This window comes from Thunnus albacares, chromosome 16 (assembly GCF_914725855.1).
Source record: "Thunnus albacares chromosome 16, fThuAlb1.1, whole genome shotgun sequence".
Lineage (NCBI taxonomy): Eukaryota > Metazoa > Chordata > Actinopteri > Scombriformes > Scombridae > Thunnus > Thunnus albacares.
The window spans coordinates 8,857,131-8,877,923 of NC_058121.1; the positions used below are offsets into that span (position 1 = coordinate 8,857,131).

The following is a 20,793-nucleotide window of genomic DNA, read 5'->3' on the forward strand; positions in this document are numbered from 1 at the left end:
TGGCAAGCAAGTAATGCTTTAAAAGGAGAGTTTCACAATTTTTCAAGTGTGTCTTAAAACAACTGTCAGGCGCCTATATGAACACTGAAAGAGGTTTTTCTTGCTGTAATCATTCCTCCTGTTCATACTGTCTGTTAAAAGATCACCTTAAAATGTGCTTTCAACTAAAGTGATGGGGGACAAAATCAGTCATTTCGTGCAAAAATGCATTTAAAAGTTGATGTGAAGTCTGAGTTAGTCATATCAAGTGGATATCTGCCACATTTACAGTCTTTTTAGCATCAAATTCCCTCTTTGTGTTTCCTCAGACAGTGTTTCCCTGTTGAGCTGTGGTGGAATAACAGAAAGAGGGACTTTGGCACAAAAAAGACTAACATTGAAAGATATCTACTTGATTTGACTAAATTGGATGCTGAAGCGTCGTATTTGCTTCAGATAAACTTTTAAATACGTTTTTGCACAGAAGGAGGACTGTGGATTTTGGCCCCATCACTTACATTGTATGTGCATTATGAAGGATATTCTAATGATCAGTGTGGGCATGAGGAATGATTACAGCAAGAAAAAACAATTTCAATGTTCATTTGGGCTCCTGACTGTTGTTTTAAGACAGACTTGAAAAATTATGAACCTGTCCTTTCATGGATAACGACCACCACACTGCATAGCATCTTAAAGTGAAGCACAACCACGCTATCGCTTCGGTTTGTTTTGACACGTGATCGACAACGGAGCCAGCCCAACCCCGTGACTGTTTTCAAATATATTTTCTAAAAATGGGAAATAAATGAACGAAACACAGCCCACAAATAATTAAATTAGAATTATTAGCGAGGGGAAAACACGCATGTCTACAGAGAGTTGAATGTTGACAGAGCGTTAGCCACAGGTGCCACGTTAGCTAAACAAGCGCGAACCATTACAAACTTCATTCAGAAAACTGGCAAATTAAGTTGGCCTCGCTACAACTAAAAAACGTACACACTCTTTAAAACGTTTGAGCTCCTATAGTTCGTTAGTAACATCTAGTCAAATCGGAAGTCAATTTCACACCAACCATCACTTCTTTAAATAAAATAATATTAATTAGGACTACACTGCTCGTTAACTTGACAGTGTTGTGATGCTAACCTGGCATTTATGTGTGACTGAAAATGACCCAAAATAGCTACGTGAATGCTTGTTATATCAGAACGTTTAGCAAATTAAAAAGCGGGTCATAACGTTTCCACTACTGCCAGCATGCTGTGCGATAAACACAAGACTCCCACTACGTAGCTAGTAGCATTAGCAGCGTGAATGAAGCTTGTTAATCTATCGTTGTGTTTTCTTTCTCTCACCGGCCACAGGTTGTCCTCTTCTGGGGCAATTCCGCCATCGAGGAGGGGGTCCGGTGTGTGACATGTTCAGGGGGAGAGGTTTCGGTGCAGTGAATCACTGGTAATAGTTAAAACCTCGCTACCCGTGTGGCTGGATGGTCACCCGGTGAGGTCGCGGTAATCCCTGGCTGTCGCTCACTCGAGCACCGCGGACTCAAGGCCCTCTGGATACTAATTCAGGACAATCATCCACTAAGTTTGAGCCCGATCAACCTCCTGACGGGCCGGCAGACATCTACACGAAACATATGTTGTTATGACTCACAGCAGAACAGCATCTCAGATATGAAGTTATATTTTGGTCAGCTTTCCGTACGTCCAGATTGTTAGCAAGTAGCTAGCATAACGTCATTAACGTAGCAGTCGCAAAACGAGCTAGCTAGCTGGGGCTAAACTAGCTAGCCTTCTTCTTCTGGTTGTTAATGTCTGTAGTTTAGACGGCATCCTGCGTAATACTGTCACCTGCAGGTACATACGAGAAAGGACACCAAACTACAAAATCCGTTTGGACACATGATCGCAGAACATTTATTTATGGGTTTTAAAACACACTGTCTTTTAAAAATGCCATATAACTTATATATAACTATATATAACTATATATATATATATATGTGTGTGTGTGTGTAGGTAATCTGAAGAAATTTCACCCCATGCTTCCTGGAGCACCTCCCACAAGTTGGATTGGCTTGATGGGCACTTCTTACATACCATACCGTCAAACTGTGCTGTTCACAGGGTATGGCATGGCATTGCAAAATGGAGTGATAGCCTTCCTTATTCAAGATCCCTTTTACCCCGTACATGTCTCCCACTTTACCATCACTAAAGCACCCCTAGACCATCACATTTCCCCCACCATGCTTGACAGATGGCATCAAGCACTCCTCCTGTATCTTTTCATTTGTTATGTTTCTCACAAATGTTCTTCTTTGTGATCAAAACACCTTAAATTTAGATTTGTCTGTCCATAACACTTTTTTACAATGTTCCTCTGTCCAATGTATGTGTTCTTTTGCCCATCTTAATATTTTCCTTTTATTGGCCAGTCTCAGATATGGCTTTTTCTTCTTTCTGGAGTCGCCTCTTCACTATTGACATTGAGACTGGTGTTTTGTGGATACCATTTAATGAAGCTGCCAGTTGAGGACATATGAGGTGCCTATTTCTCAAACTAGAGACTCTGATGTACTTCTCCCCTTGCTCAGTTGTGCACCGGGGCCTCCCACTTCTCTTTCTATTCTGGTTAGAGCCAGTTTGCACTGTTGTCCGCAGGAAGTAGTAAATATTGTTTTATGAGATCTTCAGTTTCTTAGCAATAGCTCACATGGAATAGCCTTTGTTACTCAGTAAATCAACAAGAATAGACTGATGAGTTTAAGAAGAAAGTTCTTTTTTTTACAAAATTTTCAAAAGGACATGGATATATATTGTAATTTTTGTGAACGGGGACCTGAAGATCAATGTCTATTTTATGTTTATTTGGGACCCCAGTCTCAGAAGTTTTGGCAGCATGTCAGTGCATCATATCAACACTTTGGCTCAGAATTTTCCCTTCCTTATGAACATGTACTGTTTTGTTGTACTAATTACTCTTATGCTAAAGCTAATGAGTACAATATAATCAGTATGATCTCATTGCAAGCAAAATCACACATTCATAGATCTAAATACTCCAATCACAAATGAAATTGATTAAAAGCAGTTTAAACCATTTTGCACTCTAAGAATAAGAAAGCTTGTAAAACACAAAATGTATGTACTTTATTTAATATTGTTCTTTAATGTTCTTGCAGATTCTGATGTCACTGTAATATGTTGTTTCTGTGCTGGAACACCTGGCTGTTTGTTGTTACTGTTTTAATACAGTTGGAAAAATACAAAATACATGGCAGTTTTCAAATGTATTTCACTTGATGAATATTTATTAAGTGTTGCAGTGTCTTTTGGAAATTCAAGAACTGAACCATTTAACAAATTCAAGACTATTTCATACTTCTGAAATATTGAAATAAAATGTGTGATCCTGCATAAATTTATATCTTTGAACAGCCTGTTGAGTGGTTTCTGCAATTTTTACACGTGATGCCATGTGATACAAGAAAAACTGCAAGGAGTGACAGATTTCCAGTCACACGCAAGCAGTTTAATACTATTTTACAAGTGTAGATATCAGTGACAACAAAGAGGGAACATAGGATAACACTTTGCAATAAAATACATAGCTCTATTAGCTCTAAAATGCATATAGCTAATATTATTTCAACAACAAAATGTAATTCACACCATTTACATTCATCCTTAGCATGCTATCACTGGACAAACATGGGATTTTATAATGCCGACTGTATGTACATGTTTGTTTTATCATTTCAACCTCTGCTGCATAATGAGGGCACCAGAGTCATTAGTGTGTTAAAAGCAAAAACCTCTCAAAGTAAACAGTTTTCATGCAGAGTGCTGAATGTTAGGAACATTGGTTCCACATTATGGCCTAAATGTTGTCAGTTCTGAAAAAAATAAATCCATTTTCATTGACTTAGCATCAACCAGACCAGAAACTGTTGCTGGAAAGATATACAGTTATCTAAATATTTAGATAACTGTATATCTTTCCAGCATATATATCTTTATATATCTTTATATATATATATATATATATATATATATATATATTTTATTTATTTATTTTTATTTTTTTTTAATCATATTTCTGCAAAAAAAATATTGGCTTTACATTATAGCAGCTACTAAACACATTGTCTTGCTATAAATATTACACATTTGTATCAATCCAGAATATACAGTAACAAAATGTACTTATTTACACAAAAACATCACTTTATATTACTTGAGCAATATAGTCTGAAACAGCATAAGATTACAATCACTCTTCCTTACTTTCATTCCACAGAAGCCACAGTGCAAAGCAGAATAATGCTACACATGACCGGGGAAGTCTTGGGAAAGACTAAATCACTCCTGCTTTATTCAAACCTGAACAACTTAGCTCCATACTTGGAATGTTGTTATCGCTTCTCTTTCTCTCACCTACCCTGGCCTTGTTCAAACATGTCCAAAGTGACGTAAACAGTGACTGTCTTCTCTTGCTGTTTCTCTGGAAGCAGGGGCTTACACTGTTTACTGGTCCTTGGGGCTGGAGCTTCCACGGAACTCTGGCTTCTGTATGGTGTTAAAGGGCTGTTGTCTGAAGACAGCAGTGCTGTGGATTCTCCAGGAGATGGACACAGTGTCTCTACAGGTTCAACTGGCCTTTCATTCTGTATATCTGCCGCTGGAATTATGGCTGGGTCAGCATATTCCTCCTTCTGGTCACTGGCTGGGTTAAGGTGTGGATCACAGCCTATAGCTAGTGGAGGGGTGGAAGTTCTCTGATCATCCTCCATATAAACCCTTTCACAGAGGCTTTCGGATGGATTACTGAATGGCTGGAAGGAGCTTGTTCCCTGTGGGCACATCAGAACATTCACACACACACACACATTTAAAGGGTTAACAAAAAGATGTAAGGTGTTGATTTAATAAATTTTTTATAATCCAGTGGTTTTCATCTTAAACAAACATGACAGAGGTGTAGTGGTCTCCATCTAAAGCCACCAGTGCATGTTTTCACACTAATCAGACTTCACCATTAGACTTCACTGACACGTGTATACCTGGAAGTGTGTAGAAGGCTTTGAAATAAATCTAAATCTAAACGTTTCTATGTTGGAAAATACAATTTGCAGACAATATCACTTAACTGAATACATAAAATATGCAGGGCGTGAAGTTGTGACTGGCTACGGTCCAGTGGGACATGGATCCAAACCACTGCAATATCCTTCTTCAGGACTACCGCCTACATTCTTGCTTATGTCACTCCCTGTCCACAAATATCCTCAATTTGTGTCATTTCACTACCTCAGCAACTTTAATTTGGGTGTGATACATTCCCCCTGATGCACTGAGTTCACCTTTTGATGACTTGCCGATGGCCACAATGCCACAGAACTGAGGCCAGGGTTCGGCACCGGCTTCTCCTTGAATTTCTTCCATCTAAAAAAATCATTAGGGAAACATCTTTTAATAGTCATAATTTAAGTTCAAATTATGACCTCACAATCCTGTATAATATGCCTTTTCTTATTTCGTCAAAGTTTTCATTCAAAATCAATCCACATCACATCATCAGTGACAATAAAAGACTGTAACTTACTGGACAGCGCAGCATAATCCCAGAGATAACACAAGAACTATGACGATGCTTCCACAGACACTAAGCGCTGTGATGAGCATTGGATCTATCAAAAAAAGAATAAATTATGCTGCAGTAGATTGTTTAGCACAAATAATGAAGTCAGTGAAATGATGTAATGTACTTCTGCATAAAACGTTTTTTTCTTGTTGATGGAAAAGACATTAATGATGTTTTGAGCAACTGGTGGCCACAAAAACAATGTAATCAGTAGATGATTACTAAGAATGTTTGTGGCTGGAATTTAATTAATCTTGGCACATGTGACTTATGATTCAACAGCAAAGTAATGACAATAAACCACCATTATTTTTAAATCATGGCAACAGTCATGAACAACTCTTAAACTAACATGTGAAAACCTCAAACTTGACCAATGGCAGACTATATTTAACTCTTTTAATGACTAAAAAACACCATTTCAAAGATGATAATAGATGATACTTAGATATAAAACAGTGATTCTATTTCACACAGGCTTCGTCTCTCCCTTCTCAGCTATTTGATGCTGCCCCGTCTTACAACACTGACACCTGGGGGTGTATTCATAAAGCTTCATAGTACAAAGAGTCACTCCTAGTGACAAAATTCTTAGAAAATTATTAACTCTAATGTCATTTTCTAAGAATTTCCCCGCAGTTAAGACTACCTCCTGATAAAGATAAAAGTTGTTCACAAAGCATCTTAGCCCTTGCGAGCCCTCCTAAGGTGAAAAACTGTTAGGAGTAGGGAGCAGGACTCCCTTAAGAGTTTCTTAAGCAGAAGAGAAAATGGTGGAAAGAAAAAAAGATAGGAGAAATATTCTCCAATCACTGAACAGTAAACACTGAAGATAAGTTCATGCAGGGATCATTTTTGTGGTCGATCTCATCAGAGAAACACCCACATCTCCCAGACAATGCAATAATGCTGGAAATGACAATAATCATAACATAGAGATATTTGGCAACTGGAAAAATGTGGAATTTTCCAGCAATGTTGTATTGGTGCCACAGCAGGGCGTGCAAGTGTTAGCCTGCCCACCTCTAAAGCTATAGAGCCATCAGAGTGAAATTGAGTGGTTACTGTACACACTGTAGCCTTAGTTCTGTGAGCACAGGCTTCATAAACTTGTCCCCCTGCTGCTCGTCAGTCGGCCATGTATGCAAATGTAAATGGTTGCTTAATATGCTTAATATTTGATTTGATATTTAAAAACCAGACATTTCCACTTAGGAGCACTTACAGACTACTTACCAAATTTCTTGGTATTAAAGTGCCTTTCACTGCTTTTGGTTGTTCCAGTAAGAGCTATGGCCTCAACATAGACACTGTATTGGGTCTTTGGATTCAGATCTTTCAAAGTGATTTCCCGCTTTGTGTGATCTACAGTAACATCTAGAAGAAAAGCACCAGAGAAAAAAACATAAATGCAATGTTATAGATGATAAACCATTTCTATCTGTGGTGGACTTACTGAGCTGTGGTCCATTCTGTGTCATGTAGAAAATTGTGTAGTTCACAACGACACCACTGCATTCCTCCTGTGACTTCATGTTCCATCTCACCAAGGCGCTTTTGTCTTTAGTCTGAACATCGATGATGGTGACATTTCCTGGATCTGTAAGGGACCATGTTTTTGAAAATCAGACTGGTAAGAGAAAGGAGTGCAGAATAGAATAATCTGTCTGGAGAATAATGTACCTTCCATTCTGGAGCAGATCTGAAGGGCTTCTGTGCCATGACCTGTCTTGTCATCAAAGAGTGGAGTTACTGTAATATTGTACGGCTTCTTGTACAGGAGGTCTGTAAGGAAGGGCAGACAGTTCACAAAAACTATTTGTGATTGTGAAAACTCATTGAAACTTGTTCTTCTCCCCTTTCCATTACTGCTGCTGCTTTCCTTTGTTTGATTAAAGTGGATCAAACAGGAAAGCAACATAGCATGTAATGGATCCTGTCTGTGAGAGAGTTCCCGAAAACTTGTAACATGATAAAATCTCTGGCTAATGCATTTCAGAACAGCTGTTCAACAATGTATTTTCACTAGTGAATCCATTATTTCCCACTCTCAGATGATGAAAGAGAAGACACAAATTGATGTAGCGGTCAAAAAAATGTAGTCATAGCCCACTAGGGATTGGTTTGATGACGACTGATGATTGATGATGACTGATGTATTGATGTTAATGCCAATAAAGCATCTTTTCAATGGCCATATTTCCATCTGCAATCCATTAACCATTTTTATGCCTGTTCTCTAACCTACCAAATAGTGTTATGTTGGTGTATTTGCTTTCCTTCCAGTAGTATTGATTCCCATTGTGGGTCCAGTCGATCATGTAACCACTGACAGGCTGAACAGGAGCCTTCCAGCTGACCAGAATAACACCATCAAGAGTTGAGGTCTGCATGTCTGTCACTTGAGGGAGGCCTGCCAAGTGAAATCAAGTGAAAAGAGGCTTATTGCTTGATACACAATCAGGGAAAATGAAAACAATATGACCCATAAACTGTGACAACCACTATGAAAGCAAACTCATTGCATTAAAACTCACTTTCTCCAATGGCTGGAACATAAACGGAGTCCTCCGCAAGCAAGGCTTCATTATGGAAGACTGTGAGATTTAGTCTGTGTGCATCTTGGTTCACATCAACAACACATGTTGAGTTGCCACACAATATATCCGCATAATTTACTCCACGCATGTGTTCCTTGTAGGAAGTCTGTTTGACAATGTGGGTAAATGTGCCTTGGCATGTCGAAGGAATCTCCTGTGTAAAGAGTTTGAAGCACGAAATATCAATAAGTGATGTATGAAGCATGTCTCTTAGGAAATGTACTGTATGCTGTGAAGTTGTAGAATTGAATTTTGAGTTTAGAAATGAAGGAAGTGAATTTAAAGAATCTGTGTGAGGGTTCCTTACCGTCCACATGGTGCGAACTTGTCTAACTCCATTTTTGTCTGGTTTGGCTACCTGTCTCCACAGACGCAAGTTGACATCGCTCTCTGTAAAGGGTTAAAATATGTTCAGGAATACACATAAAGCAATATATTAGAGATGAAATAATTAGTGACAACAGAAAATGTGGCAACTGTTTTGATAATTAATTAAAGTCCTTTGCTGATTCCGCAGCTTCTCGAATGTGAGGATTTGCTGTTTTTTATGGTTTTATATAATTGCAAATTGAATATCTTTGGGTTTATACTACTGTTAGTACAAAACAAGCTATTTGAAGATGTCATGTTGGGCTATGGGAAATTATGATATACGTTTTTCATCATTTTCTGACATTTTATGGACTATAATATAAAAAGAAATTCAATAGATTAATCAATAATGAAAATAAGCTCTAGTTGAAGCCCTACAATGTATGCTGACAGTTAACTATACAGTTTGCATAGCAAAATCTGGTTTAAACTAAAGTCAAAGCAGGAGAAAACAGGACTAGTGCTGACAGCTGGAACTGAAGGCAAAATAGCCTTGAGCTCATCGCAACCGCTGCCAACTAGTGAGGGGTGATCTTTCCATTAGTCACAGTTTGTTTTTGGTTTTAAAGGGTAAAACACGTTAAGTCTTGCACATCTGTCTTTTACACTGTGAGGTACAAATTCCCTCTTGGTAAATGTCAATCTACACCTCTGTGAAAGCGTATGATTTGGTTCAATGATTTGTTATCAGATCAGTGAAATGTGACGCATGAAGTGTTTTGACTTCGAGATATTCACATTCAAGTCCTAACCTGTAACTCAAATGTGTCCAAATTAAGTAGCTCAATCTGATCTTCACTCCCTCTCAGAGGCAGCAAATAATCTTTCTAAATTTCAGTCTTTCACAATTTCTATACAAAATGTTACAAATAAATGTTTTTGGTTTGTTTATCTGACGCAAAACCAATGTTAATTTGTAAACCTGAAGAACTGTCCAGTGTTCCAGTATGATGCATACAAACGTATTCCTCACTTTCATGAATGGTTGGCTTATCATGGCTTTTGCACATTTAAGTAAACTGATAACACAGCATAATCATTTCTAAGTTGTTATTAATGCACAATATAATGGAGGAAGTTGAGTGTTCTTCATGTACACCAAGACTGTGAGAGCAGATCAACAGTGGTGCAGAAGCATTGCCTTAATTATTATAGCCAAGGCAAACTCTCATGCCATCTATGGTTCTTCACAACTCTAAATACAATTTATCAATCAGTCTATTGAATATGTTAAATCCACACTGTAACTTCTGAGAAAAATGACAAGGTATTATTATTATCCTCATTTTACTATCCTGAGTCTTCTTAAATGACAATGTAATTTGTTCTCCATTGAGAACTTGTGTGTAGGAAGCTTTGTTATATTGATATGATATAATTCTTTCATGTTGGATACTCTAAAGTGTATTTTCTCAGTAAAATGTATACAGAGATGCTGAATAAACACAGTAAACAGTGTTCTCACTATTTAGTTTGGTCAGAACGGTCTTCTCCTGGCTCCAGTCGCTCCAGGGGGCGTGGTCTAAAGCACAGCGGACTGATATTTTGTAGTTAGTGCAGGGTTCCAATTTTTCAATGATTATGGTGCTTATAGGTTCAGGGTCTAGAGTCTTCCTGAGCACCCACTAGGAAAAACAGAAAGATTTTGGTTAGAAACATCCACTCAAATTCTAGGGACATAGCAGTTGCTGTGTAACTGTCACCTGACACCTGTAGGAGGGCTGAGTCAGTTTGTAATTGCTGTTGTGACTGTGTCCAAAATGATTGATTGATGAATTATTTTGTGACTCTACAATTGACAGGGATGACACAAAATGACACTCACTAGTGAGTAAGTAGTGACAGTGGTGGAAAGTAACTAAGTACATTTACTCAAGTACTCTACTTAAGTACAATTTTGAGGTACTTGTACTGTATTTCCATTTGATGCTGCTTTATACTTCTGCTCCACTACATTTCAGAGGGAAATATTGTACTTTCTACTTCAGTACATTTATCTGACAGCTTTAATTACTTTTCAGATGAAGATTTGACACAATGGATAATATAACAAGCTTTTAAAATACAGACATTGTTAAAGATGAAACCAGTGGTTTCCTACCTTTTTGGCTTTTGATGTCTTACAAAAAGCAGTGTTCAGATGTCTATGAGTTGTTAACAGCTCCTCCAAATAGTGATTTTTCCTTCTAAACTTCTCACATGGTTTCATTTCAGTAAATGTTCAAATGATCCAATATTTCGCCAAAAATCAAAGATTAGAGAAAAAACTGAAAACAGATTTGTGTATCAGAACTTTTTTCTTCTTTCCTCTCCCATTAATCATCTCACAAACCCTCAGATTTATCTGGTGACCCTTTGGAGGGGCCCGACCCCTAGGTTGGGAACCACTGGACTAAACTAAATAACTGTATATAAAGTAGTTCAAACACCGATGCTTCAGTATTAATAATCTAATGATGTCATATATAATAATATATCAGTCAGAGGGTCCAAACCACTACTTTTACTGCAATTCTTTAACTACATCAAGCTGCTAACACTTATGCACAACGAGGGAGTGATTTCAGACACAGCTTTTATGAATGAGTGTGCTTATATCTGAGTTTTATCCTGGTTTTGATCATATTCAGGATATGGTATTTACATGAAACACAGGAGACCTGGTTTATATTCCTGTATATATGATTCAAACAGTATCCAGGTTTCTGATCATCTCTGTCCAGTTGTGTCTTGATTCCTCACCATCTCAGCCACTATGTTCTGTACCAACAAAGAGCGTTCAGAAACCTGGATCAGGTGTTTACATGCAACAGTATACTGGTTTCTATTGGAGTACTCCAGGTATCATATCTAGGTTTCTGAAACCAGGATAAAGTGTTTACATGCACCGCCGCACACATACACACACACCACCTGCGCAACTATATCGTCGATCGCTGGTTGTTGGGCTGACAGTGGCTGGTTGGAGAAGGTTAACATATCGCCCAACCCTATTAGCTAACATTACTGCAAACCAACATTGTGCATGTAGCAGTAGTGTAGAAGTTAGTGGTTAGAGTTCAATGACTGGAGAATCTTGGCTAATAGTTCTGACAGTATCTCCAGCTGACAGTGGTCCACAGTATTCCCCCTCTCAGGACTGTATTAGTGTTACCGCAGACACTGAAATCACAGATACACTCCAAGTTACCAGACTTCCTTTGGAAGCCTAATTGTAACCTAAAAGTTAGTTTGAGTGAACTCCATGTAACCAGTGGCTGGTAGAGAAGCATCGCTTCAGATTGAGCATACTAGATCAAACTATATTCATCTCCATGGGTAAATTAGGATGTTGCAGCAGAAAAATAGTAGGATTCAGTGAAAGGAAAAGTATATAAACGCAAATAGACCTTAAATTAAGCAATAAAATGTGTGAGACAAGGAGTGTAGAAATTAACAGGTGACATTAAATGATTTCATGTTTATCTAAATATACGCGCAGGAATTTCACTCCTTAGGATCAATTAGCCTGTCAATTTGTTGTTTGAACCATAAACAGAACAGTGTTTGAGTGGGTTAAAGTTTTATTTAAAATGATTTAGCCATTTAGCTCTATTCTCTCAGGTCTGGTCTAGTAGCCACAGGTTTCAGTTGGATTAACACAGAGGCTTTTCCTACTTTGAAAGGGTCTAGAATGGAGTAAAATAAATAATATCAAGCCCCTTTCCCATATGCACTGAAAGCCTGAAATTTTCCAGATAATACCCAGAGGAGCTGTATTCTTCAGTGGAACATGTTTCAGTGCCAATAAAACTTTTTCCAATATGCCAATGTTTCCTTTTCCGTTCAGGTTTTGTTTTCAATGCCAAGCTTTATTTTGATGCCAAAATTTAACTGTCACTGTTCTGGCCTCATAACAATTCAGCATTGCTGTCAGTTGGTTGTATTTTTTCAACAGTTGGATACTTGTGATACTTCTAAGGACATCAAGGACATCTAGACCAGTAACTCTAAATAAATCTTCAGAGAACTGTCCACTGCTGTGACAGTAGTGTTATCAATAGTTTGTGATTATTCATGAGTATTAAATCATAACTAAACAATTTTCAGACAGTAGGGGTAGTATATCTGAACTGCCTGTGATTCAGAAATCTGGTCTAGTTCTAACCAAGCGAATGAGGAAAAGTTGAGGCAAAGTTTGAAAGAAGAAAACTACAACTCAAGACCCCTTATAAAAACAGCCCACCATAGTATTGTAAGTTATTTTATCTTGTCAAAAATGTATCAATAAAAATTGTAGGCCTTGATATTCCATGTATTCCTCAGAAATGTTTGACCCTCAACAACATTATTGTCATATCGTATTTCTCTTTCCCACTTTTCAAGAATACGTTTTTGTAATACAGCCCAAAGTCTTTGTTAAAAGTAGTCAAAACGACCATTGTGAATTTACTTAGACTTTCTGTGGAACCGTTTCAATAGCTCTGTTTAATGGTTGGCACCTGGTACTGGTGAAATGGTTTACTATATTGTTTAAATGAGCCAGTTGTTACAGGAATGCCCATGCCTTGCAGCATGCATTTCACTCATGTGGACTAATGCCTTTCTCACATTTATGTCCAATATGAATGGCTATAAAATGCTAAATCATGTATTTTAAACCTTATTTACCCCATCATTTTTACCCATATGGAAAGGGAGCTTGATCAACATTTGATCCACATTTAACTGAAGACCTGAATACAAACGTAGTGGAAAAAGTAACATTTTATTTAAGCTGGAGTTTGGGACTTTTGCCTTCTCCTTCTGGCAGTGAAAGTAATTACAAAAACACTTTTGACACATGCTTACTCAACCGTAGTGGAGTAAGCACGTGTCAACAAGCTATGTCACACACACCCCATGAAATGACACATTTCACTATCATAATCTGATTCATTTGATCTGAAAGCATCTGAAAAGTCCCATTCAAGTTAGCAGAGGGCTAACCGGCCAGCAGAAGTCTCTGGGTGCACACCCCGAGAAACACCCAGAGTGGGGATGTCCTGCCCGACATGAGATTTAAAAACTCTGTATACTGTGGAACACAGAAAAATGTATCCAGTGGTGATAGACTTGATCAGCATTGTGTGAACTCATCTGGCAAGGGCTTGAATGTAACAGATGTTCATTTATATGTAAAAGTTCCGCACTGTAGGTTTAACATTAAAAGTTTATATAAAAAATATTTTCTTCTTAAGACCAATAATAAGATGGTTAAATCTCATAACCAGATAGGCTGATTTGTAAAGAGCATAAAGCCAGAATGGCTCGACTTTTTAAACTAACATATCAACACTAAAAGTAACATTTAACATTTTTACAGTCAGAGGCTTTACAAGAGATCTCAACATCAAGTGATGCTCATGAGCTTAATTTTGATGGTGAAAAAAGTAAAATATGTTTAACCTTAGATAGTCTAATATAGCCTTTATCATAACATATCTTCTACATCAGTGACCTAATGTAAAAGATCATGAACACTTCAGGTAATATTGACTACTCAACCAGCGTCTGTGCTATCACAAAATACCTCAAGAGTCATCCATAAACATGGTGTAGTGTTAATGCTTAAAAAGATGTGCATACAGCTATACTAAAGCTATACTCCAGACTTGCTTTTTGTAACAAGGAAATAGTTTCTGGTATTGAATTAAGACTAACGGGACACCTGAGAACATGAGAATGTGGAACAAGGATGACTGAGCAGTTACAGCCCTTTGGCATTGCTACTATCAAATTGGTTGATCCACAAGGGGGTTTAATGCAAGAACTCAAATTTTTCAGACTGTATTGTATAGTACCTGTGCAATAACAATCAGTAAAAAAGTGTCCAAAATTAAAATAGATTACATCAGTTTTGCTTCTCACAACAATGCCAGATTGGGATGACTTAATCAAAATCTATTTCAGACTTTCTTTCAGTAACAAGGAAATACTTGCAATTTTAGCGCATAACAAACAGATAGTAATTAGTGTCTGAACTTTAAAGATAATTTGTAGAAGACTTGGTCTGTTCAGCAGGAAGAACTAGTCTGACTTCAAAGTGCTGAGTCATGAGATCACGAACAATGGACAATGTCTGTTGTTCTTGTGTCTGCATATGATATGTTTTCCTTGGTACTGTTATGTTGTCAATTCAGAGTATATTTTAACCCTTGCATGACAAATTCTGCACTCATAAGCTGTCCAACAACATAAACACTTACAAGTCTCATCTCTACCATCCATCCCATATGCCATAAACATAGCATAATACATTCTAGGTAACTGTCAATTCACTGTGTGGCTAACTGTTATGTAGTTTACTCTTTAGTTTTATTCTTATGAACTCAAGGTTCCCTAGATTGATCACTGTGTTATTGTGTGATATTTTGTTTTCTTTCTGACATGGCGGACAATGTAACAAATTTTGACAGTTGTGAGTCCAGGTTTCAATTATTTCTGTACCAGTTAATTTTTACAGTACCTTTGGTCTAACTCTTCACCATGATGTCTTGTTTATGTTAGGGTGATCTGACTTGTAATCATCATCATTGTGTTTTATTTAGTACAGTTTTAACAGTTTCACAATGGCAAATGCTAACTACTGTCTTCTGGTGATTAAAGAGGGACATACCTTGTTATATTTGACTTCACAATGACATTTTTCAGACTTTTTTATAGATGACCGGGTCCATTCAACCAACAGAGCATTGGAGAGGGCAGTTATGTTCAACTTCGGAGGAGTAATTTTCACTGAGGGAATATAATGATGACAGAACATCAAAATCGCAGAAATGTAAAAAGAGATCAATAAGAGGTACATATTTTTCTACAAAATAGACTTTATGTTACTTACATATGTGATAGGGGTAAAATGTTTGAGGGTCGGAGTTAACTTCCCAAGCAGCAGTTTTGGCTCTCACAATGACAGTGGTATTCACCACAAAAGGTATTTTACCAGCTGTATCAGTGAATATGCATGTTTTCACATGCGAGCTGCAAATTTCACTCAGGGAAGGACTGAAAGAAATATATGTTTTACATTAAATACAAACATAAACAAGACAAATAAATGTTCCTGCATTAATATTCACATAAAAGGAAGGGAGTGTGAAACTCACACACTCAGCACAGTATAGTTTATTTTCATTGAAGAATTCATCTGATGCTCCCAGCTGCATGTGAGTATCTCTGGCACACCCTTTCCCCTATCCTGATTTATATACTCCCAGATGCATGATATTTTGCTGGGTTTTGCTGTAAAAAAAAGAAGCAAGTCAGCAATGTCCTGCAGGCATCTATAGCCATATTAACTTCTAGAAAATAAGTACTAAGAACACTTCTTACAGTACGTTCTGATGGTGGTGCCTCCGAGGACTTGCTGAGTATCAACACTGTGGCATTGCAACGTGGCGCTGCGGTGAGTGAAGTTCCTCAGTGACAGGACTGTATGTGAAGAGTTGATAGTGTTTGACAAGCTTGTATCCATGGGTACATTGTTCAGTGTCCAAAAGATTTTGCCACGGACACAAGAACTCTGGCACACTATCTCAGCATCAGATCCCACTTCAATGTACTGATCTTTGGGGACAACGTTACAGGTTTTGTCATGTTGACCTGCAGGGAATGATAATGTCAGTTAACATCTCAGAATGTAAATTATATATTTTTTTTATGTAACAGACCATTACATTAAGCCACATGTATTTAGTTCAGAAAAAGCAACATTAGCTGATGATGTGATGTTTACAGCGGAGACTAACATATTTCAAACTCTTGTTGCTGAAGCAAAGAAATATTTTAAAAAAGGTTTTACTTTCAGATGAAATATATATTTTTTATATTACATTACATGCACAAAAGCTCAAACAGCACAACAAGTTGTGTTCCGAGGCTTTCAAATAACAGCGACAAAGATTATGATCACAAATATTTTTCCTCTCTTGCTTCCCTTAGAACGCACTTTGTCATCTGTCATCTCATACAAGCCACAAGTCAAATGACTGAGAATAAACCAAACCTGTATTCACTCTTTCCCCATGTGATAACATGCCGCACAGGTATGTTATTCTAGCTTCAAGGATGTTTCCTAGTATTGTAACACTCGGTATGAACAAAGACAATATTGTAACATCACGTGAAGCTATTTCCACCACTACCACAAAGAAGTTTTATCAAACAAATGTCAGCCAGATGAACAAATGTCAGCCAAGGAGAATTAGCTTCTCTCACAATTTAGCTTTGATGTTTCAGTCACCCAGGGATTAACTCATTCTTCTTTATCTCTCAAGAGGATGAAATAGTGTATTGCTTTCTACTCTGACAGTGAACTCAATAGACCATAATAGAGCCATGGCATCTTTGTGGATGAAATACAGTGCACTCTTTGACGGTTAGTTTTGGCATTTGAATAACAAAGCTTACCAAAGCACTGCATTGTTCACTGTCTACTCTCACGCACATTGTCTAAACTGGAAAAACTTATCAGACTGCTGTCTCCTACAGTTTACAATACTGCACATTGATGCTCTTGAATAATCTGGCTGCATCAACATCTGGACTTGCACATGTTTCGTTTTGCTTCCAAGCTCAGGGCGTGTACCTGTCCCCACATAAATACAATATAAGATGCAATAATCAATCAAGTGGCTCAACATGGTGGTTGTATCCGTCTTAATTTAAGGAATAACCTCGATGGAGGTGGATACCTTTTGAGGAAAATAAAAGGTTTGAAGAAAATAATCAGAAGTTAGGATACTAACAAAAATAATAATAGTTAACTCTAATAACTCTTCTAACACTGTGAATACATTTTTAAGAACATCAATTAAACTACATGAATAAGCTTTTTCCTTCAATAGTGTGCTTGATCACCATTCCCAATATCCAAATCAATAAGTGACTAAACTGAAACAGTACCCTTTCTAGTATCCTTCAAGTGCCTCATTGTCACTGCATCCTTTCTTCAAGCCCTCCTTGATTCAACAACCATACAGTGCCAAAAAACTTTCAATGATAAATATTCAACAATAAATCTTAATCAAACACAGGGCTAGTGCTCAACCACTAATTTGTTTGGGTCAACATTTCCTGTTGCTGCTTAACAAACAGCTGCAGATGATTACACAGGAGACACACAACTACTGAAAGTATTCCCTCTAATGACCTGCATGTATATCCATATCCAATGAGTCTCTCAGTATAGCTAAGATAGGCTTCAACTGACTCAGTTCTGACTCAGGTATTGTGAACATCCACCAGTTGTGATCTGAATGCACCCGAAAGGACTACAACTTCGCTGGAATTGCAAATTCACAATTCTCACAAACCACCTTAAATTATCTGCTCCCAAATTGTTCAGATAGCAGACATCAAGCAAACAGTTCATTATACAGAGCTAAATCACGGCATGGGACAGGAGCACAGAATTAAAAAGGCATTACATGAACAGTGCAGTTTACACTTGGCTTGTACTGGAAGTTTATCACACAGTGGATGGGTATTGGCCAGCATTTTGGAAAGGAGCCGTAATACTTTTCTCCCAAATATATATCAAATATATATATATTTTACTTGGGCATCACCAAGCACAGCACACAACCAATAGTAGGCCAGTGATAATAGTGTTTGCAAAAGCCTCCTTCAAGTCCAGAACAATCAAAATTATTGATAAGGGAGTGTAATGTTTGTTACCAGTGAATGTGAGGCCACCAGCTACCATAACTATAATCATAACCATAACCTATATTTGAATAATCTTTTCTTTCAGTCATCATCAATGAGTTTCGGGCCCATGCAAACATTCAGCCTTCAAAACCATCGACACAGCCTCACCCTTGTCTCATAACTGTAATTTACTAACTGAAGAAGGCTCTTTGTTTTCTTGTGTGCAGATGATCAATAAAGCTTTCAACTTGATGATCTTCAAATTGTGTGATCATCTGTGAGCTCTTTGGTCTCTTTTTGGGAAAATGAAAATGTAACTTGTAAAAATCTCTAAACTTAAGGGTTGGGTCCAGCAGTCAATGGGGTTGTTGTTTGGTGAGGTTTCAGTATTGTGGAAACTAATGTGTTTTGTGAAAGTGAAACAATACAAGCAGAAAAAAATAACAAGAAATGTTATAATATTTGAAATTCTGGCAAAGATGTCTTTAAAATTTGAAAATTTCTGTTTGGTCTAAAAAAAAAAAAGATATATATATATACATAAATAGAAGCAGTTGATGATGTAAATGAACACTGCAGTCTTAAAGACTCATCTGTAACTGTAACAATTTAAAAATCTGTCTTTGTTTAAAAAAAATACTATGATTCTAGCAAATTGTAATTATTTCTAGTTGATTTAAAGACCCGTTTGTGTTTAAACATGGTTCCTTCCTTACTAACCTGAACCCTGTGAACGTTTTGTACTGAAACCAAAAAACAAAAAATGCGCATTTCCCCACAACTGAGTCATCTCTCTCCTCTGAATTTTAACATTTGGACAACCAAACACCACAAGATATATCATATATATGAATTTTTACTTACCTTCACAAACTGAGGTTGCAATCAGAATGAACAGGACTAGAAATGAACACATTATTTTATCCTATACCCAAGAAATCAAAGAAATCCCCTTTTTAAAATAAATTTAGAGCAGTGAGATATCCAGCTGGGTCACACATGAAGTCTGAAAATCGTCTTTAGTCCATCTTTTGAGGTAGCACACCACACTGCATCACATTTTCCCTATCAAGTCTGTCTGAGGCATTGACTAACAGGAACTGAGGCAAACCCTGAAATAAACGGGAGATATTACCCAACTGGAGACACAGCGACCCAAGAGGAAGTTAAGTAAACTTGTCGACAGCCTGTACACTTTTTTCTGTTCTCCGTTTATTCTTGCAGTAACATGAGAACGGCATGTTAGGATAAACCAACCAAATCAAAATGTATTGTCATGACGAAGATATGAATCACAGACCTAAGTCAGGCAAACAAGCCCCTCCTCCTCCGACACAATGTTTATGACTTGTCTTGTGTGCAAAGAAATACGACTTTGAACGATTTTTGCATCGTTTATATGGTACATTTTACCTTAGGACAGACTAACAACAGACAACATTATTAGACCACAACCCTAATTCTATGTTTATATAGCTCCACCTAGTGGTTCATAGAGTTTATGAAAGAAGAAGGGGTCATTTCATAGTACCAACATTGTAATGCTCTGCTTGATACCAGTCTTATTGAAGTCTATGGGAGATGCATGGAGAAGCACACTAAAACCCAACATATGAAGATGAAGATGAAGAAATGTCTCTACCAAATGAAAGAACACACCGTGTGATGAGTGATTTTTCCAAATGTATGCAGTCGTTTATTTGGTCTCCAAATAGTATCCAGAGATGATCATAGGTATACTTTACAGCTTTACGGCTCATGGCGAATCAAATTAAAATGCTCACGATGGAAAACAAAACAAACAAACAAAAAAACTTGCATATCAAGTGTCCCTTGAAAATACTGAGTTTAGGATAAATAATGTTGTGTTATGGGGATATCGCGTATTCAAATGAAACGTTTACACTCCAACTCTGATTATTAATTGTGCATTGGTAGGCTATAAACTAACTCTTAGCACTAAAACAACAAAGGCATACATTTCATGGCTAGAAAAAACTTCTAATAATGAACTTGATCATCAGAAAATAATGCATCGTAATTATGAATGAAGCAATCTCTGCCATGATAACATCAACACCTGGGCTGTAAACTAAACCCATTTGTCTGGTGCCCTGCTGTTCGCCTGGTCACCATATATACATATCAAAAACTGTAGATTACGTTACATAACGTTAGTTAACGGGCTCAGAGTTCATTAAGTTGGGGTGTTATCACAGTTTAGTTAATTTATTAACAGTAGTCTGTTACTAAGCTCAATCACATATAAATCTAACATAACATCAACGTAACCTGCATGCAAATAAATTATTGAATTAACATAAAAACCAAACGAAATGTGCCTTGAAAACACATGAAACATTAGCTAAATAACAACACACCATCACCAGATTGTTAGCCTGTGAAACCGAGAGGAGAAAGATGAAGGAGTGGTCTGCCTATTCACCACCACGCCTAGCGCCTACTGCGCCGAAAATTTTCAAATGTGATACAACTAGTGACGTAATGAAGAATA

The 20,793-nt window shown here is 37.4% G+C and overlaps 2 protein-coding genes and 1 long non-coding RNA gene across 4 annotated transcripts in view; 1 reads left to right on the forward strand and 2 right to left on the reverse strand.

The window, feature by feature from the left end:
• rngtt (RNA guanylyltransferase and 5'-phosphatase) overlaps positions 1 to 1,904 on the reverse strand; it is a 92,618-nt gene extending 90,714 nt beyond the window's left edge. The window contains exon 1 of one of the 2 annotated variants that reach the window (XM_044376760.1): positions 1,645 to 1,904. In XM_044376760.1, coding sequence (XP_044232695.1) covers positions 1,645 to 1,657 — 13 coding nt within the window. In that variant the 5' untranslated portion in view covers positions 1,658 to 1,904. Of the gene's footprint in view, positions 1 to 1,340 lie in introns of both variants that reach the window. The other variant, XM_044376759.1, reaches the window with a different exon arrangement.
• Positions 1,905 to 1,956: 52 nt separating this feature from the next.
• LOC122999662 lies at positions 1,957 to 3,882 on the forward strand. Its single transcript, XR_006407800.1, has 2 exons — positions 1,957 to 2,271; positions 2,435 to 3,882. It is a non-coding gene; the product is annotated as an uncharacterized LOC122999662 (long non-coding RNA).
• Positions 3,883 to 4,079: 197 nt separating this feature from the next.
• Positions 4,080 to 19,929, reverse strand: LOC122999923 (interleukin-6 receptor subunit beta-like). Its single transcript, XM_044377291.1, has 16 exons — positions 19,579 to 19,929; positions 19,143 to 19,390; positions 15,960 to 16,229; positions 15,734 to 15,869; positions 15,469 to 15,632; positions 15,247 to 15,365; positions 10,075 to 10,234; positions 8,545 to 8,627; positions 8,175 to 8,391; positions 7,886 to 8,050; positions 7,321 to 7,422; positions 7,094 to 7,237; positions 6,874 to 7,014; positions 5,599 to 5,683; positions 5,357 to 5,438; positions 4,080 to 4,846 (listed from the first exon to the last, which is right to left on the reverse strand). Exons 2-16 carry the CDS (start codon positions 19,192 to 19,194, stop codon positions 4,427 to 4,429), a joined length of 2,340 nt encoding a protein of 779 aa, XP_044233226.1. The 5' UTR covers positions 19,195 to 19,390; positions 19,579 to 19,929; the 3' UTR covers positions 4,080 to 4,426.
• Positions 19,930 to 20,793: the final 864 nt, after the last annotated feature.

Excerpts from the sequence above, each read along its gene's own strand:
- LOC122999923 (XM_044377291.1), bottom strand. The coding sequence starts at position 19,194 with ATGTGTTCATTTCTAGTCCTGTTCATTCTGATTGCAACCTCAGTTTGT. Across the intron at positions 7,238-7,320 it reads GATCTGCTCCAGAATGGAAG|ATCCAGGAAATGTCACCATC; the intron begins GTACATTATTCT and ends GGTCCCTTACAG. Across the intron at positions 7,015-7,093 it reads ACAGAATGGACCACAGCTCA|ATGTTACTGTAGATCACACA; the intron begins GTAAGTCCACCA and ends CTTTTCTTCTAG.